Consider the following 16252-nt stretch of genomic DNA (forward strand, 5'->3'; position numbering starts at 1 on the left):
TAATACAAAAGGTACTTTTTTCCTTCTTTTTGACTTATTCCTATTTTTTTCCTTAAGTAGATTTAAATGTATTCATGAGATGGGTTTGCTTTATAATTGATCTGTAAAATTTTATATTATTTATAAGAATATAAATTTATTAAAGGGTAATGGAATAAAAAATGAAGACAAAAACACAAGAATAAATAAATTTGGGGGGAAATGACCGATGGTTATGATGATGATTGTGATTATGAATATGACAAGATACCATTGTCATCGATCTAAGCGGAGGCACCAAAAACTTCATCTAAGAAGGCTTCTTCTTCTTCATGGTGCAAGTGCTTGTTACCAGCAGCAATGGAAGCAGATGGGTTTCTACCAGCGTATCTTAGTGGAACTTGTAGACCTACTTCTCTTTGAGTTTCAAGGATTCTTGGAAGAACGAAAGAGTATGGACCAAAGTTCATTGGCTCTTCTTGGCACCAAACAAAGTCTTCAATGTTTGGATAAGATTCCAAGACTTCCTTCAATTCAGCGTAAGGGAATGGATGGAATTCTTCGATCTTAACGAACGCAGTTTCCTTGTTGTTCAAGTCAGCTCTTCTCTTGTGTAAGGTAGTGTAGACTTGACCAGAACATAAGACTAACTTCTTAATACCTTCTTTATCGTTGATGGACTTACCTAATTCAATGTCATCAAGAACTGGTCTGAAAACAGAGTCACCTAAGAATTCTTCCTTTGGAGATCTTGCTAATGGATGTCTTAACAAGGACTTAGAGAAGAATAAGATTAATGGCTTTCTGTATTGACGATGCATTTGTCTTCTCAGCAAGTGGAAGATAGATGAAGGAGTAGATGGGTAAGCAACTTGCATGTTACAGTCTTGGAATTGTCTTTCCAATTTTTCTGGAGATGGGAAACCTCTAGAGTCTTCGTTACACATTTGCAAGTATCTTTCAATTCTTGCAGAAGAATGTTCTGGACCTTGACCGTCGTAACCATGAGGTAAAGATAAAACGATACCGGATCTTTGCTTCCACTTAGATTCTGCAGAGGAGATGAATTGATCGACAATGACTTGTGCAGTGTTGGCGAAATCACCGAATTGAGCTTCCCATTGGACAAAGGCGTCTGGAGAGGTCAAGGAGTAACCGTATTCGTAAGACATGACACCGTATTCAGACAATGGAGAGTTTGCAATGACAAAGTCGGCTTGAGAATCACTCAAGTTCTTCAATGGAACCCAGTGAGAGTCGTCCTTTTGGTCGTGCAACACAGCATGTCTTTGGGAGAAAGTACCTCTTTCGACATCTTGACCGGTAACTCTAACATGGTAACCTTCCAGTAACAAGGAACCGAAAGCCAAGGCTTCACCGGTAGACCAGTCAATACCTTCGCCGGATTCGATGGACTTTAATCTGTTCTTCAAGATTCTCTTCAAGTTTCTGTGAACGTTGAAGTCACTTGGATAAGAACCGACGGCAGTACCGACCTTGTTGAAAACTTCTTCGGAGACACCGGTTGGGTTAGCAGGCAAGACTTCGGTGGCCAATTCCTTTGGAGATTTGAAGTCTTCCCATGGAGCGGTCAACCATTCTCTTGATTCTGGCTTGTAGTCCTTTGCCTTGTTGAAGGATTCTTCGAAATGGTCCCAAACCCACTTCTTGTGTTCTTCGATATCATCGGCGGTGAAGGTACCTTCGTTTTGTAACTTTTCAACATACATGTCAATGACTTGCTTCTTCTTGGCGATTTCTTCGTACATGATTGGTTGGGTGAAGGAAGGTTGGTCAGTTTCGTTATGACCGTACTTTCTGTAACCAACAACGTCTAAGACAACGTCAGTCTTGAAGGTGTTTCTCCATTCAGCAGCCAAGTTGAACAAGTAGACGACGGATTCGATATCGTCGGCGTTAACGTGGAAGACAGGAGCGTTGATAGTCTTGGCGAAATCGGAAGGATAGGTGGTGGATCTGGCGTGGGCAGGGTCGGTGGTGAAACCGATCTGGTTGTTGACAATGACGTGGATGGTACCACCAGTGGCGAATGCTGGGACGTGGGTCAGAGACAAGGATTCGTAGACGACACCTTGGGCAGCGACAGCGGAGTCACCGTGGAACAAGACACCCAAGGCCTTGTTGAATTCGCCAACGTCGTTCTTGGAGTGTTGGATGGCTCTAACTCTACCCATGACGACACCGTCTTCAGCTTCCAAATGCGAAGGGTTGGCCACTAAGGATAAGTTGACGGTTTTACCGGAGGTGGTTGGTCTAACGTAGTTCATACCCAAGTGGTATTTGACATCACCGGAACCTTCGCCTTGGCCCTCATGGATGGAGACACCGGCGAATTCGTTGAAGATGGCCTCTGCTGGCTTTCTGACAACGTTGGTCAACATGTTCAATCTACCTCTGTGGGGCATACCGATGACGATATCCTCGACACCGAATTCGACGGCAGTGTCGATCAGCGCCTTCATACCCGGGACGACGGACTCGGCACCTTCCAGACCGAATCTCTTGTCGTTAGGATACTTGGTGGAGAGAAAGTTCTCGAACTCACAGGCCCACATGAGTCTGTCCAAAATCTGTCTCTTTTGGTCGGCAGAGAACTTGTAAGGAGTTGGGATTTCGATTCTCTCTCTCAACCAGTCGCACTTCTCTCTGGAAGGGATGTGGATGTACTCGATACCGTAGGTGGAGCAGTAGATGTTTTCGCAGTACTGGATGACCTCCTTCAACTTCAAGGAGTTGATGCCGCTCTCCTTGAACTTTGGCAAGATGCCCGGGCCCAAGGAGATTTCCTTCTCCAGGTCGGCGTCGGTCAAGCCGTAGTACTCCAAGGTCAACTCCTTTGGAGCAGGCTTCTTGGCGTCTCCGAAGGAGACGTGCAAGGGGTCGAGCTTGGCCTTCAAGTGGCCTCTGACCTCGTATGCCCTCACCAAGAGCTGGGTCTTCAAGTGGGTCATCACGTCCTCGCCGGCAACGTGCGTGTCGGAGTCCGGCACCATCGAGAGCGACCCAACAGGGCTAGGCATGATGGTTGGAGGAGCCTGGTAGGCCATGCTGGCCGGTCTCTTGCCGTTCAGGTTCTTGAAGTATGCGTCCCACGAGATGTGGACAGACTTCGGGTCCTGCAGCCACGCCTCGTACATCTCGTCGACGTACGACGCATTGTCGCCCTGCAGAAAGGTGTCCTGGCCAAAGAACCGCAGCGAGGTCACAGGCTTGAAGCACGCCAGTCTGGCCTTGGCGCCGCTATTCACCACGGCACGTCTTGAAAGCTGTTTCGAGAAGGATCTGAGCATTGCACAAGTGATCGTTGTTCTTCTTCTTCTTCGTCTTCGTCTCTGAGTCCTTCCAAGCGGGGGATGCACAACAAACAGACGCAGGAGAGACAAGGGCACGCAAACAGCACAGAAACCGCCATCCACAAGCGGTGCTGAATCACCCAAACACTCCTCCCGGCACCCAAGGAGGCCTCTCTTGTTGCTGGCTTGCCTGCTCCCCGCTGCCTCGCTAGCCGGCCTGCCTCCTGGACGTGAGCGTGTGTGCCAACAGGAGCCCGGCGAAACGGGCATTACATAATGCGCCCGCATAGCGCGCCAGGGCGACGACAAATTCGCGCAGTTTCAGTGGACGGAGCAGACTCGGAAAAGGGTCGGGGCACACGGCCGCCGACGGGGGCGCCGGCGGCGGCCGGGCCTGCTGGCGGGCCTGGGGCCCGGGGGGGATGCGGGTTTGCCGTGGCCACGGAGAGTCTACGTGGAGGTGGCCAGGGACGGTGCAGTTGCGGCGGCTGGAACTGCGCCAGTCAGGCAGCACAAGACAAAGAGGCTGGCCCACGGGCGCAGACGGCGCCGGAGAAGCGGGCTCGGAGTCTGTGTGGAAAAGCGGGAGCGTCGAGGCTGCGACGGCGGCGGCGTCGGTTTCCGAGAGGCAGAGAGCGAGGAAGCTCCGGGGTTGGCGGGCTAGCCTTGGCGAAGAAAAAGGGGGAGCAGAGAAGGGGAAAGCGTGCTGTGAACGTGCCAGAGCCAGCAGCTGCCGTTGTAGCCGTCGTGTCGTTGTAGCAGCAGTGCCAGAGAGACGGGGCAACCGGCCCGGACGGAGACCGGCTGTCCATCGTGGCCGGCACCGCTGCGCTGAGCATTATCGACTCGGCTTTGCGACGGACACGGGGAAATGGAGAAACGGGAAAGAGAAAAAACACGGCCGCCGCAAGGCACGTGAGCGGAGCATCGACGCGTCGGCGGGCGCGGCGGCGGGTCACGTGCGGCGGTTTCCCCGTTTTCCCACTTTTGCATGAAATTTCAGCTTCGAGCACCGGAATCTTCACCTACCCGGTTGTGATCCACGATATCTGGGTGCAGGCCGGGTCCTTGCGTGGTCCGCCACCCGGTCCTGCTGCCTTTCCATCTGCCTGCACTCGGAACCATTGCTGCGAAAGCCTCCGGCTGTTTCCCCCCGTCTTCACGCCCTGCACCCACGCCCATGCTACGGTTCTGCTCTCCACGGGTACGACATTCCCAGCTGCGCATCGCGTGCCGGCACAACCCACCGCCACCCCTGCGGTACCACTGGACGGCCGCCGGCGGCGGCCGTGTGGTCGATGCAACAAGCCTCACGGAGTTCCTCGAGTTCGAACGGGCGCTGCAGCGTGTAAAGCACGCAAAAACCCCGCTCGACACCAAGGTGAGGTTCCTTCTGTCGCATCACAGCAGAGTCGATATCTCCGACCTGAACATCGGCGGCGAAGACGCCCCGGCGTTCTTCAGCATGCTCGTCAACGCACACAGCATGGACCTCAAGACCACGGACATACGAGGGCTCGGCAAGCTCCTCAAACTGCTGCCAACCGTGTCCCCCCGCGGACTGGAGACGGTCAAGAATTGTGGGATTCTTGACCCGGCCGGCAACGCCGCCGTGGACACCTTCACACACAGGTACGACGACAGGCTCCAGCTCTTGACCATCGACATACTCATCACGAACAAGTGCTATGCTGAGGCTTGCCGCTTCTTGCAAATATACGATCGGCTGAAAAAGGACCGCCAGAAGACCATCAAATACCACTTCAAGCTAGCCAAATTCCACGAGTTCTCCGACAGCGTCTCGCCCAAGGTGTCAGCAAAAGACATCGTGGACAACAACTTGGTCCATCTATACATTCGGGAGCTGCTCAAAACCGAGTCTCTTTCGCTGGAGCAGAAGCTGGAGAAATTTTTACTTATACTATACAAGTGGCTCAACCTCGTTGAAATTGCAGACCTAAAGAGGCCCTCGGAAAATCAAATACACATCTTCAATACAGCCTTCCTCTCCCTCTTGTCCAGACAGGTGGGAATACCGTATTCGGTACACCTTGCGTATTTCGCCAAACTCTACCCCAAATCAGTCCCAATGCTCCAAGAATTGTCTTTGCTTTCCGTTCCATCTTCGTCATCATCGACGTTATCCAAGGCGTATGCCCCACTGTTGAGCGAGCTTCCACAGGTTAATATTCGTGAAGAATTGATCCAATCCTCACAGCCCTACATGGAAGATCTGTCCATGCTATATTCGAAATTCTTTCACGAAAAATTCCCCAACAGAGCATACACGAAAACTCTGTTCAAGGAATACCATTCTTTAGTTTCTAGATACCAGAAGAAGGAGACTTCCAAACTAGTGCCACACTCCATCCGTTTCAAACACCCGTTCAGTAGATACAACCATGACTCCTCCATATTGTCTGCCTTCATCAATCACACTTTTGAGAACCCAACGGGGTTACTAAGACCCAAGTTGACCTCCAATATAGTGGAGAAATTTTACTCTGAGTTAAAATTTTCTCACATAGATTACTACAAGTCGAAGAACCACAAGTCTCACATCAGCCAGTTATCCTCATTGGTGAGGTTTTTTGCAGACACAAAAAATCCGAGTTGTGATATCTCGAAGGCATTGAACTTGCTTAAACTTTTCACATTCGAAAACATACTCCTGGATATTAAGGTATACCTTTTGCTGATCGATTCACTAATCAAATTGGACTTTCTCGAAGATGCCAAAAAAATGTATCTCTTCGTTTCACAACATCCCATCTTATCAAACAGGTTGACAAAGGAAAAAGTTGCGCCTTTATGCTACAGATACTCGTGGCCATACCCAGAACAGCTCTTGATTTTCCCGTCAACGTTGCAAAATCAGTGCTTCACCTACAATAGAGATTATTTATCAGGTGATCTCTCACCGTCTGCCCTGATCGAATATCTGGACTCATCGATTGAATCCCAAAGGTCACTTATCAAAGATGGAAAACTTTAAACGCATAGAAATTTTTTATAGAAAAGCTCATGTACATAATCTGTATTATATACTGCATGAAGATGAATATTCAATGGTCCGTTTGAATGAATGAATGAATGAATGAATGAATAATAATAATAATGAAGTTGAAGATGAAGATGATGATAACAATGTTTATAACAAAGACAAAGCCTTTAGTGGTAATGTTCCTAACCACTTTTGGGATCTTAATCTTGTACTTTTGTAAAATTTAAATGTCCTCACCAAAAGAGTCAATTGTAACAACCTGTCCAGGCTTGAAAGCAGGAAGCCCCAGAAATGGACAACTGTCGCACCTGAAAGCATCACCCAAAGAGCACGAGTTGCATCCACCAGTCTTACCCTCGATGGTGAAATCTATTTCGGTCATATCATCTGCTGTAAACCTAATGACTGTCTTTTTGACACCGTCACTCTTGCCGTTTTTGTTCTGGGACTTCTTGGCCGCATTTTCACGCTGTTGAATCCTAGCCTCAATTTCTTCGGCTTCCTTGCTTGCAGACTGCGCCATACGGCTCAGCATCGAGTCCTGAATGGACTTTTGTCTGGCCTCTTCTTCTTCCTCGATCTCCTTCAGCCCGCAGGTGCAATCCTTACAGGCTTTTCTTCTCTTCGATCCTGTGACGGTACATTGTACAGGCTGCACTGTTGGCGCACCAATGGAATCTAGAAGTAGTTCTGAGTCGTCCAGCATCTGGATATCATCATCTTCACCATCATCCATAGCGTTGGCCCCGTCGTCGTACTCCACATTCAAAAACTCCAATTTTTGTCTTTTTTCTTCCTCCGATAATAGTTTCTCGGAGTCTGTATCAGAAACTGATGTGTCTGTCAATGGTGGAGGGCTACTCAATCTTTTGAACTTTGGCAAGAACGAAGATGTGGAGCTAGAGGAATCATTGGCGGATGCGGCTTTAGTGGTTCTTCTTAGAAGCGAAACACCCCCTTTCACTCCGGCACTGATGCCAACACTGGAGCTGGCTCGGTCTGGCTTCATCCATGACTTGTTGTCGTCAGATATTAAAAAGCCTGTCTGAATTGCCAGAATTTGGGAGTTGTTAGGAAGTAAACCGGTGAATTTACCGCTAGCCTTTAAGCAAGAGTACAACATTTCCATGATTTTCTTGTTGAATTCGTTTTGGACAGCTTCCGGAGGAGCTAGATAGTGTACCACATCGTAGTAGTCAGCCGGTAGTGTCTGCTGGCCGGAGGCGACCCTGTCGATGACGTACTGCGTCAGCACAGATTGTGGGTACTCCGTGGAAAGAGCGTTTTTGGCGTCATCTACCGTACCTGGACTGGTCACCACCGTTGGATGTATCAAGAGCAATATATTCTGCGACATGCTGTGTAGGTGTGTGTGTGTGTGTAGGCGTGTTCTGAGGGTTTGTGATGTCTGTCAACAAAACCTGAAAAGGGGAAATCGCCAGACGACAAGAAGGAGGTTGGGCAATGTAGAGATAAAGAGGACCAGCAATGACTGGAAAGGCGAAAATTTTCAGTACGAGGAAGAAAAGAGCGGAACAGGCGTCGGGGTTTGAGCTCTCTTTCTTTCACACGCTGACTAATCTCACTTTGGGTGGGGGCGGTTGAGGAGGAAGAATAGATACCAAGGCCAGTTGAAACTGCGCTCTGTGTCCCTTGTGGTGCTGTACATGTCGAATCCAACTTCTGTCTTCCCGACCAACCGAGGCCCTGCTGAAAGGTATATATATACCCCCAGGGTCATCTCCTCCGCTGTCCATAGACGGTCCGAAACGGGCATCTTTTTCCATGCTGACGTAATGTTATAACTCTTATCAGCGGTGGAGACTCCGGAACCGGAGAAAGAGGTACAAAGAGCTAGAGAGGGAAATAAAGGCTAAACTGAGGTGTCTGGGGACGCAGGGGTAGACTAGAAAAAGCTACAGAACCAGGTAGAGTGGCGAAGGGCCAGTGAAATGCTCTGTAAGGCGTCTGCCCAATAGCCGGTGCCGTAATAACGGCCTAGAACGCGATTGTGTCATGGCGACGACGGAGAATTAGCACCGGAGTGAGAACTCCTGGTTTCACATCAGCAAAGGATATCTAGGATATATAGTCCTTGCCTGCCATGACTCTAAGGGCATTATAGAGCCCCTTAACGCTCGGGCGTCTCTGACCGTTAGAGTCTCCCTTTCTTCAACATATGACCCGTCCCAAACAGGGAAAAAGTAAACACCGCGACAGCTCGCAAAACGTTGTAGAGATTTGACCTCTATTTACAAAATATTTGCGTCAAGGTGCTGATGAGAAAGAGCTATTTTAGCTTTGAATCAGACGTTCAAGCCGACCGATACATACACCCTCAAAACACAGAAACACTAGCGAGGAGGAGAAAATGGAGTGCACGGTGCAGACAGGCCGCAGCACGGACAACATGGATTTGATCACGGAACTGTCCCGTGAAGATCTTCTCAAAATCATCAAAACGGCCTTGGTGTCGAAGAGTGCTAGCCAGACGACAGATTCAAAAGATGCCGTAGAGGAGGAGGGAGAGCAACGAGAGGAAGCTGGGATTAACATTAGCACGACAACATTGCTGCAGAGCCCCGCACAACAAGAAGCGCAGAGGAACCATTCGACGCCGAACAAAAACATGGTTGGTATAAACGAGATCCACGAACCGGTCATTTTCGAGCTCCCCATGGATAACATCATAAAGAAACTGAATGAGATCCAAAACTTGTCATCACTTTTGGGGAACAAGGAGAAGAAGTTGAAAAATTGGTACAGCTCCTTAATCTCCATTTCTGATACTTTCATTTCTGATTTGAACTCAGACAAAGAGAGGATAAATACCGATTTTGTGAAGTCGTTGGAAACAATCACCAAAATTTTCTCAATTACTTCCAAGTTTTCTCCCATAGAAACAATCAATGAATCAGTGTTAACGCCGACTATACGAAATCTGATAATGGATTTCAAATCCAACACTTTTACATCCTTGGAAAACTACTGCTCTGATGATCTGTCCATGTATACACTTAACAAGGATGTCGAGGAAAACTTGATACGATTGATTCCAATATTGTCCCAGCAACTTCTTACGTTCAAAAAACAGTTGAAAAAGTTTTACTCGCTGTACGACCTAGTCGATGATTACGAACATCTTGACCGATCATTCCTCTCCAAAATTCCGACAAAGACTGATATTGGACTCTTCAACGAGATCAATGAAGCAACAGATATTAAATCGATTCTTCAAACAAACTTCAATCAGATAAACCCAGATCTTATTCGACAACTAGACGTCGAGTCAACAAAACTGAACCAATATATAGTAAGGAAAGCACAATTGTTAAAAGCAGTGATTATCGATGTGACAACTTTGAATCATGAGCTATTCAGAAGTAACGAGGATCAATATCTACAATTACCTACTTCTGTTGATGACACAGAGTCTATAATATCACATTTTGGGGTTAAATCCGCTGTTTTCTCCCACTACGACAACATCTTGGGCGAATTACAAAACCTCAAAATCGAAAGAGAAAATTTGTTGAACTCATACTTGGTTCAAGTCGAACAGTTGTGGTCCATTCTAAGGCCCGATTCTAACGAAATTCAACATTTCTTGAAGCAAAACAAGAATCTCTATGCTGATTCCCTCCAAAATTTTGAGAATCTTTTGAGTGAGTTGGAAGATGAGAAGTTGACAAACATCAAACAATTTATTCGGATTTCCAGGGAAAAAATACAAGGGTTTTGGGATATTCTCATGTACGATGAGGAATCAAGATCAAGTTATACAGATTTTTATATTGAGGATGAACAACAGTTTGACGAGAAGTTGCTGGATTCTCATTCAGCTGAGTTGGAAAGATTGCGAAAGGAAAGTGAATGTCTGAAACCTTTGCTAAATCTAATTTCTAAACTGAATGATTTGGTAGAAGAGAAGAAGCTTTTGGATGATGCGTCGAAGGATCCATCCAGATTGTTGAAAAGAAACTCTTTCCAAATCTTGAAGCAAGAGGAGAGAACAAGAAATATGTTAGGTAAACGATTTCCGCTGGTGATCGAACAACTCAGAGCCAAAATTGACAGCTTTGAAAAGGAGAATGGTCGAACATTCAAGCTTAATGGCGAATCATACCTACAGAAACTTGATGAGGTTGAAAATTTCTGTATTCACAGCAGACGGAACTATCGATCCTCCTTCAATTCACCTACAACTTCTTCAAAATGTAGGAAGTTCACATCTATGCCTTCCCAAAGAAAAACGACGTCAAGAGCTAAAATTGTTGCAACACCTTCTCGCTCAATAATTAGAAAGAGGGATCCGAGCCAAATGACAAATCCATTTTTATCAAAGGAGCCAACACCCTTGAGAAAGCAACGCACCATGACACCCTCTTTTTCTTCGTCATCGAAAACTAGTACTCCTCAGTCGCTTTCGACTGAACCGATAATCTTACGAGGAAGGTCTCCTGTGCGTAGTCTCAATTTGAATGGCTCGACAAAACTGACCTCGTTTCCAACAATTAAATCTCCAAACTTAGCAAGTTCAATTTCTTTCAGTGCACCCTCGAAGCCAAACTCGGTACCTTCAACAACAATGGCAAAAACTTCTTCAAAAAAGGTACCCTTGAGGTCTTCTATGGGATTGATCAATAAACCTAACTTTAATAATATACCCTCATCCATAAAAAAACCTACCTCAATTCCTGTGGAGGAATTAAGTGACTCGATTCTCGAGTATTCAGATACCGAAAATGAAGACAAACAGGATACATCTAAAAGAGACAAAGAAAATATGAACCCTGTCACTATGGCTACAATTTCGAAAGTCATGAGTGAACAAACACATCATTTTAATCTGAGTCTGGATTCAGAAACTTTCTAATATTTTTTGTAACATCAACTATGTAATATATCTATAACCTGTATACAAATATTCGGCTTTCTTTTACACTATCCATTTATGGTAAAAACAATTGTTTTCAACTTTTGCTTGATTGATTTTCAGATTCTTCCTCATATGGTTTGACTTCTCTGGAACCAACATCTTTCCAATCGGTACTCAAACTTGTCCCATTACTTTCCATGAAGCTCTTCATCATTGCTCTTCTAGCATCTTCATCGGCATTTTCATAAAGCTTTTTGAAAAAAGCATCCGGATCTTGGTCTTCTTCCTCTTTGTCGTCATCAATATCAAACTTAGACCAGTCTATCTTTTTGTTTGAAGAAGAAGGATACGATAAAATGCTTTTTGCCTCTGTTAGATCTATATCCTGTCCTTGTTTCTCTTCTTCTGCTGCCTCATCTTCAAAGTGTGCATCCTGTGGTCTCTCTAATGCATGCCATGCTTTACTGTTTTTCTTGATCAATAAAATCTGAAGCTTCGTGCCATATACCGTATAGGTGGACTTCGTTTCGTCTATAGATGAAAAAAGCCTATCTACCTTGTAATGATAGCTTAATTTATCAGCATCTTGAAACTCAAATTTTATTGAATCAGGCAAAATCACCGCTTTGACTGTATCTGCATCGATTTTCTTCACGTAAAGTGAAATTTCCACCGTCTTTCCCGAATCAAACCAATCAGACCTAAGTGATTGTTTAGCAGCTTGAACTTGGGCAGATACAGCAGCATTTGAACTTGAGGAAGTTGTTACTTTCTTTTTAGGCCCTGATGTAGAGAATTGCAGAGGAACAGATATTATTTTCTGTCTTTCTTGTTCCATCAGCTCATCAGATAAATCGTGCGCCTTTTTGTATTTCTGTGCAACCATATTTGCAAACATCTTAATCTCTGAGTTTTGCGAGTCATCAAAGGAACTTGAATATGTTATGTATTTTAAGGCATTGTCATAATCTTTATTTCTGAAAAAGGCCATGGCCAAAAGTTTCAACGCTTCCGAAATCTGATTTCTTTTGCCGTTAGAATATGCCACTTCTGCAGCTTTATAAGCCACCTCTTCACACTTCTCATACTGCTTGCTTCTGAGAGAGATCTGGGCCTTTAACACAAGAATTTTGAATGATGGTGTTCCTTCTTGCTGACAAAGCTGGTCAACCTGCTCTTCGGCTTCGCCTAGCTTGTCTTTGTCTAGTAACTCTTCTATCAACGCGATTGAGTCTGCAATCGCCATAATAGTGTATTTTGGTTAGGTTTTCTCTGTTCTACCGTTTCCGCCTGCTAGCAAAAGGCCATCATTTCATTAACCCCACACATCTGGCTGAAACTTGAAATATGATACAAAAAGGGCTTTGCCTACTCTTTTGGTGCACGGACCTCAGAATTTCATGTTTTCTCTTTTTCCGGCATTTCTTTCATAAAAAAATTTTGAAAAATTATTCTGCACCCTTTATCGGAGAAAGTAATCGGATACTTGTAACAACAAATACGTGACCCAGGGAAGGAGGAGTAGAACATAAAAGAAATACCACCAAATATGTCAGAACAGACGGTGCAACACAAGGTCCAAAATTTGGTTTTGGATGCTGGTCCATTGATCACACAACCTGCATCTCAGCTCCAACAACTTGCAGACTGTTTTTTCACCACTCCAGGTGTCTACAATGAGTTGAAAGATGAGGCGGTGAGAAACCAACTCATTGTCTGGGGTGAAACTTTGAAAGTGAGACATCCAAAGAAAGCGTCCATCGAAGCAGTGGTTCATTTTGCAAAGCTCACTGGTGATTCCACAGTTTTGTCGCAAAATGATTTACACATTATTGCATTAGCCTATGAAATAGAGGTCGAGTCTAACAATGGTGTGTGTAGACTTAGGAAGTTCCCAGGAGAAGTGAGGGAAGAAGACAGACAGTTTATCGAGGAATCGAAAAGAAAGAGAGAACAAAAATGGAGAGAATCACAACTAGCAAATCAATCGATTGCCGTTCAAGAGGAGGAAGACAAGGAAGAAAGCTCTGGTAAGAAGTTTGATTCTGATGGCTTTGAGATCGTCGTCAGGAAATCGAAAAAAGGAAGAAGGCCCGCAAAACAGCAACAGGAAGAGGTTGCTCAAAGCGAATCCGTGGTTCTAGAAGCTGCCAAGGACGAAATTAACGAACCAGCTAACGAGGAAGCCAACGAAGAAAAGTTGAACGCAGAATATGACGAGGACGACGATTGTGGTGATTGGATTACCCCTGAAAACATAGCCGCTACAATTGCGAAGGAAGAAAACTCAGATGAAGTGGAAGCGGAGGCTGACAACCTAACTGAAACACAAAGCCCATGTGCTTTAGCAAGTGGAGATTTTGCCGTACAGAATGTTGCTTTACAGCTGGGAATGAACTTGATGAATACCATGTCCGGATTACAGATAAGAAGATTGAGAAATTACATGTTGCGTTGCCACGCCTGCTTTATGCTAGTTCCAATTCCAAAGGATACGACGCCAAAACATTTCTGTCCCTCATGTGGCGGTGCCACACTTCGTCGTATTGCGGTATCTGTGAATTCAGAAACTGGTAAGATCACTCCTCATCTAAAGAAAAATTTTCAATGGCGTACGAGAGGTAACGTTTTCTCAATGCCCTCTCCTTTATCAAAGAACACGTCTAAAAAATATGGTAACAAAGGTTACCAGCATCGTGGAAACGACAAAATCGACACGGGATTTTTCAGTGAAGATCAGCGTGAATACCAACAGGCAATCAAGAATGCCAAGTGGCAACAACGTCAAAACGAAAAGGCACTCGAAGATTTTATCGGGGGTGGATCTGCAGATAACTGCATATCTCCATTCTTCACCGGTGCAGATGTGAAGCAAGTTCATGTTAAGGTAGGGAAAGGCAGGTTTGCCAACCAAAGCCGAAAGAAGCACTAGCGATCTAGAGGACATATATTTACCGTGTAATATATCTTGAGTAATATTTAGGACATAATTTTGTCCGAAAACTAAACGTGAGCGAGTAGATTATGTCAGGAACATGTTGAAATTTCTAGCCCGAATTCATATCATAATTATCCTGATGTTATTGTACTTCCGTTTTGAGGGTCTTCGTTTCCGGCACCGATCAACCATGTCCATGGTACCATTGCAGCATAAAGCTGCGGGTCATGAGGGCCCTATGCAAAGCAATGATGGGTCTTTATTTGTCAAACCAACAACAAATCAGGAGATTGAATTTTATAATGAAACTCAGAACAGAAAAATGCAGTTGGGTCAAGAAGTGCCGTACGGGAATTCATTATGTGATTGGATGCCTGAATTTGTTGGTGTACTCTATCCAGGTGCCTCAAATGACTTGATACGAGAAACAGGGGGGAATATTCAAAAAGAATTACTCGACAAAGCTACAGATACTTTGGAGTTGGAAGGTGAAAATAAGCAATATTTGATTTTGAATAATAGTCTTTATGGTTTCTCCCAACCAAGTATAATGGATATAAAGCTCGGATCCGTTCTATATGATTCAAGTGCCAACCATGATAAGGTGAAAAGAATGAAACATGTCTCCGCAAACACTACTAGTGGCTCATTGAAGTTTAGAATAGCCGGAATGATAATCAAAGATGATTTCCAGGGAAAACTACCAGCAGAAATTCCTGGAATGAAATTAGAGGATGTCTGCACTACAGAATTTGAAAGAGGATACCTTACATTCAACAAGTATTTTGGCAGAAAGCTTACAAAAGATACCGTCGGTGAAGGATTGAAAATATTTTTCAGATACAACAAGTTGCCGGAAAAAGTGCAGAACCTTATCATACAAAATTTTCACACCAGATTACAAATGCTTTATAATTGTTTGCTAGATGAAGAGATCAGGATCGTATCTGGATCATTGTTTTTTGTTTTCGAAAATGATATTACACGTTGGGAGAAACTATTTTTTGAGGACCCTATAATAGCACCTCAAATGACGGTAGAAGATGACGACGATGACGACGACGATGAGGAAGAAGATGACGAGGAACTTCCTTACTATACGCAAAAAGACGGAAAAAACATGATTCAGATAAGAAAGGGCACCACGGAAGATGAATATACCAGTGATTCAGAGACCGAGAATAGTGATCTTGCACCGCTCAGTACACTGAAAATTATCGATTTTGCTCATGCAAGTTATACGCCCGGAAAGGGACATGATGAAGAGATAGTATCGGGTATAGAAAACCTGTTTGGAATAATAGAACATATATAGAATGCTATAGTGGAAATACATGAAAAAACAAAACACGACTTTAATCAAAAACTGTTTTTCATTGCTCTGAGCTTATCCATAACTTCAATGGGATCATTCAAGCCGGTTGATTGGATCACCTCAGGATCAGATAACCTCATAAATGGGTTGAATTTCTTTTCATCAGAAATTGTGAATTTTCCCGTGGTGACCTCATTTTGTTTGCAGAATTTGGCCAAATCGTTCAAAGAGGTATTGTTTTTACCCAATACAGACAATGAGAAATTCACATTGCCTGCAGTGTACTCATGACCTGGATAAACAACTGTGTCATCTGGTAAGCTCATCAACTTCTCCAAAGAGCTTTTCATTTGTTTGCCGTCACCTTCGAAAAAACGCCCACACCCCGACGTGAAGAGAGTATCTCCGGTAAAGACACATTTTTCTCCAGTTTTCTTATCGACAGCATAGTAGCAAATAGAGTCTTGCGTATGGCATGGTGTGTGAACCGCAGTGATTTCAATATTGTCTCCCAATTGGATCACTTCTTCATCTGACGGGGTGTAGGAAACGTTAGGAGAGTCCTTCCCAGCGATGATTGGAATATTCTTGTACAAGGAAGAAAGTAAATACCTGTTACCTCCCGAATGATCGTTATGGTGATGTGTATTGACGATGGCAGTGACCTCCGATTTGTTTTCCTTCACTAGATAATCTTCTATATCATTGGGATACGCTGGGTCAATCAACCAAGATTTGGTACTGCTGTCATCAGTCAAAATGTAGCAGTAATTGTCACCACATTTCCATCTCATGGGCAAATATGTCACATGCATTTTTCTCG

General features: G+C 44.7%; 9 protein-coding genes across 9 annotated transcripts; 5 read left to right on the plus strand and 4 right to left on the minus strand.

Annotated features, from left to right (window-relative positions):
- Positions 1–263: 263 nt before the first annotated feature.
- On the minus strand, positions 264–3290 carry PICMEDRAFT_32511 (hypothetical protein; the record flags this gene model as incomplete). The annotated part of the gene is made up of 1 exon (XM_019162772.1): positions 264–3290. The coding sequence occupies one exon, from the start codon at positions 3288–3290 to the stop codon at positions 264–266; it is 3027 nt and encodes a 1008-aa protein (XP_019018275.1).
- A 377-nt stretch (positions 3291–3667) lies between these two features.
- PICMEDRAFT_107978 (hypothetical protein) lies at positions 3668–4381 on the plus strand. Its single transcript, XM_019159716.1, has one exon. The coding sequence runs from the start codon at positions 3716–3718 to the stop codon at positions 4286–4288; it is 573 nt and encodes a 190-aa protein (XP_019018276.1). The 5' UTR covers positions 3668–3715; the 3' UTR covers positions 4289–4381.
- A 92-nt stretch (positions 4382–4473) lies between these two features.
- On the plus strand, positions 4474–6288 carry PICMEDRAFT_71267 (hypothetical protein; the record flags this gene model as incomplete). The annotated part of the gene is made up of 1 exon (XM_019163878.1): positions 4474–6288. One exon carries the CDS (start codon positions 4474–4476, stop codon positions 6286–6288), a length of 1815 nt encoding a protein of 604 aa, XP_019018277.1.
- A 232-nt stretch (positions 6289–6520) lies between these two features.
- Positions 6521–7654, minus strand: PICMEDRAFT_71268 (hypothetical protein; the record flags this gene model as incomplete). Its single annotated transcript, XM_019163879.1, has 1 exon — positions 6521–7654. One exon carries the CDS (start codon positions 7652–7654, stop codon positions 6521–6523), a length of 1134 nt encoding a protein of 377 aa, XP_019018278.1.
- A 1053-nt stretch (positions 7655–8707) lies between these two features.
- On the plus strand, positions 8708–11173 carry PICMEDRAFT_71269 (hypothetical protein; the record flags this gene model as incomplete). The annotated part of the gene is made up of 1 exon (XM_019163880.1): positions 8708–11173. The coding sequence occupies one exon, from the start codon at positions 8708–8710 to the stop codon at positions 11171–11173; it is 2466 nt and encodes an 821-aa protein (XP_019018279.1).
- On the minus strand, positions 11157–12481 carry PICMEDRAFT_15155 (hypothetical protein). Its single transcript, XM_019160688.1, has one exon. It carries the CDS (start codon positions 12420–12422, stop codon positions 11271–11273), a length of 1152 nt encoding a protein of 383 aa, XP_019018280.1. The 5' UTR covers positions 12423–12481; the 3' UTR covers positions 11157–11270.
- Positions 12482–12680: 199 nt separating this feature from the next.
- Positions 12681–14207, plus strand: PICMEDRAFT_15156 (hypothetical protein). Its single transcript, XM_019160689.1, has one exon. The coding sequence runs from the start codon at positions 12726–12728 to the stop codon at positions 14106–14108; it is 1383 nt and encodes a 460-aa protein (XP_019018281.1). The 5' UTR covers positions 12681–12725; the 3' UTR covers positions 14109–14207.
- Positions 14208–14304: 97 nt separating this feature from the next.
- On the plus strand, positions 14305–15429 carry PICMEDRAFT_71272 (hypothetical protein; the record flags this gene model as incomplete). The annotated part of the gene is made up of 1 exon (XM_019163881.1): positions 14305–15429. One exon carries the CDS (start codon positions 14305–14307, stop codon positions 15427–15429), a length of 1125 nt encoding a protein of 374 aa, XP_019018282.1.
- A 44-nt stretch (positions 15430–15473) lies between these two features.
- On the minus strand, positions 15474–16244 carry PICMEDRAFT_57721 (hypothetical protein; the record flags this gene model as incomplete). The annotated part of the gene is made up of 1 exon (XM_019163254.1): positions 15474–16244. One exon carries the CDS (start codon positions 16242–16244, stop codon positions 15474–15476), a length of 771 nt encoding a protein of 256 aa, XP_019018283.1.
- Positions 16245–16252: the final 8 nt, after the last annotated feature.

The sequence above is a fragment of the Pichia membranifaciens genome (genome assembly GCF_001661235.1).
Source record: "Pichia membranifaciens NRRL Y-2026 unplaced genomic scaffold PICMEscaffold_2, whole genome shotgun sequence".
NCBI classification, from domain to species: domain Eukaryota; kingdom Fungi; phylum Ascomycota; class Pichiomycetes; order Pichiales; family Pichiaceae; genus Pichia; species Pichia membranifaciens.

What these genes read in the sequence shown, in the direction of transcription:
- PICMEDRAFT_15156 (XM_019160689.1), top strand. Translation starts at nt 12,726, where the DNA reads ATGTCAGAACAGACGGTGCAACACAAGGTCCAAAATTTGGTTTTGGAT.
- PICMEDRAFT_107978 (XM_019159716.1), top strand. Translation starts at nt 3,716, where the DNA reads ATGCGGGTTTGCCGTGGCCACGGAGAGTCTACGTGGAGGTGGCCAGGG.
- PICMEDRAFT_15155 (XM_019160688.1), bottom strand. Translation starts at nt 12,422, where the DNA reads ATGGCGATTGCAGACTCAATCGCGTTGATAGAAGAGTTACTAGACAAA.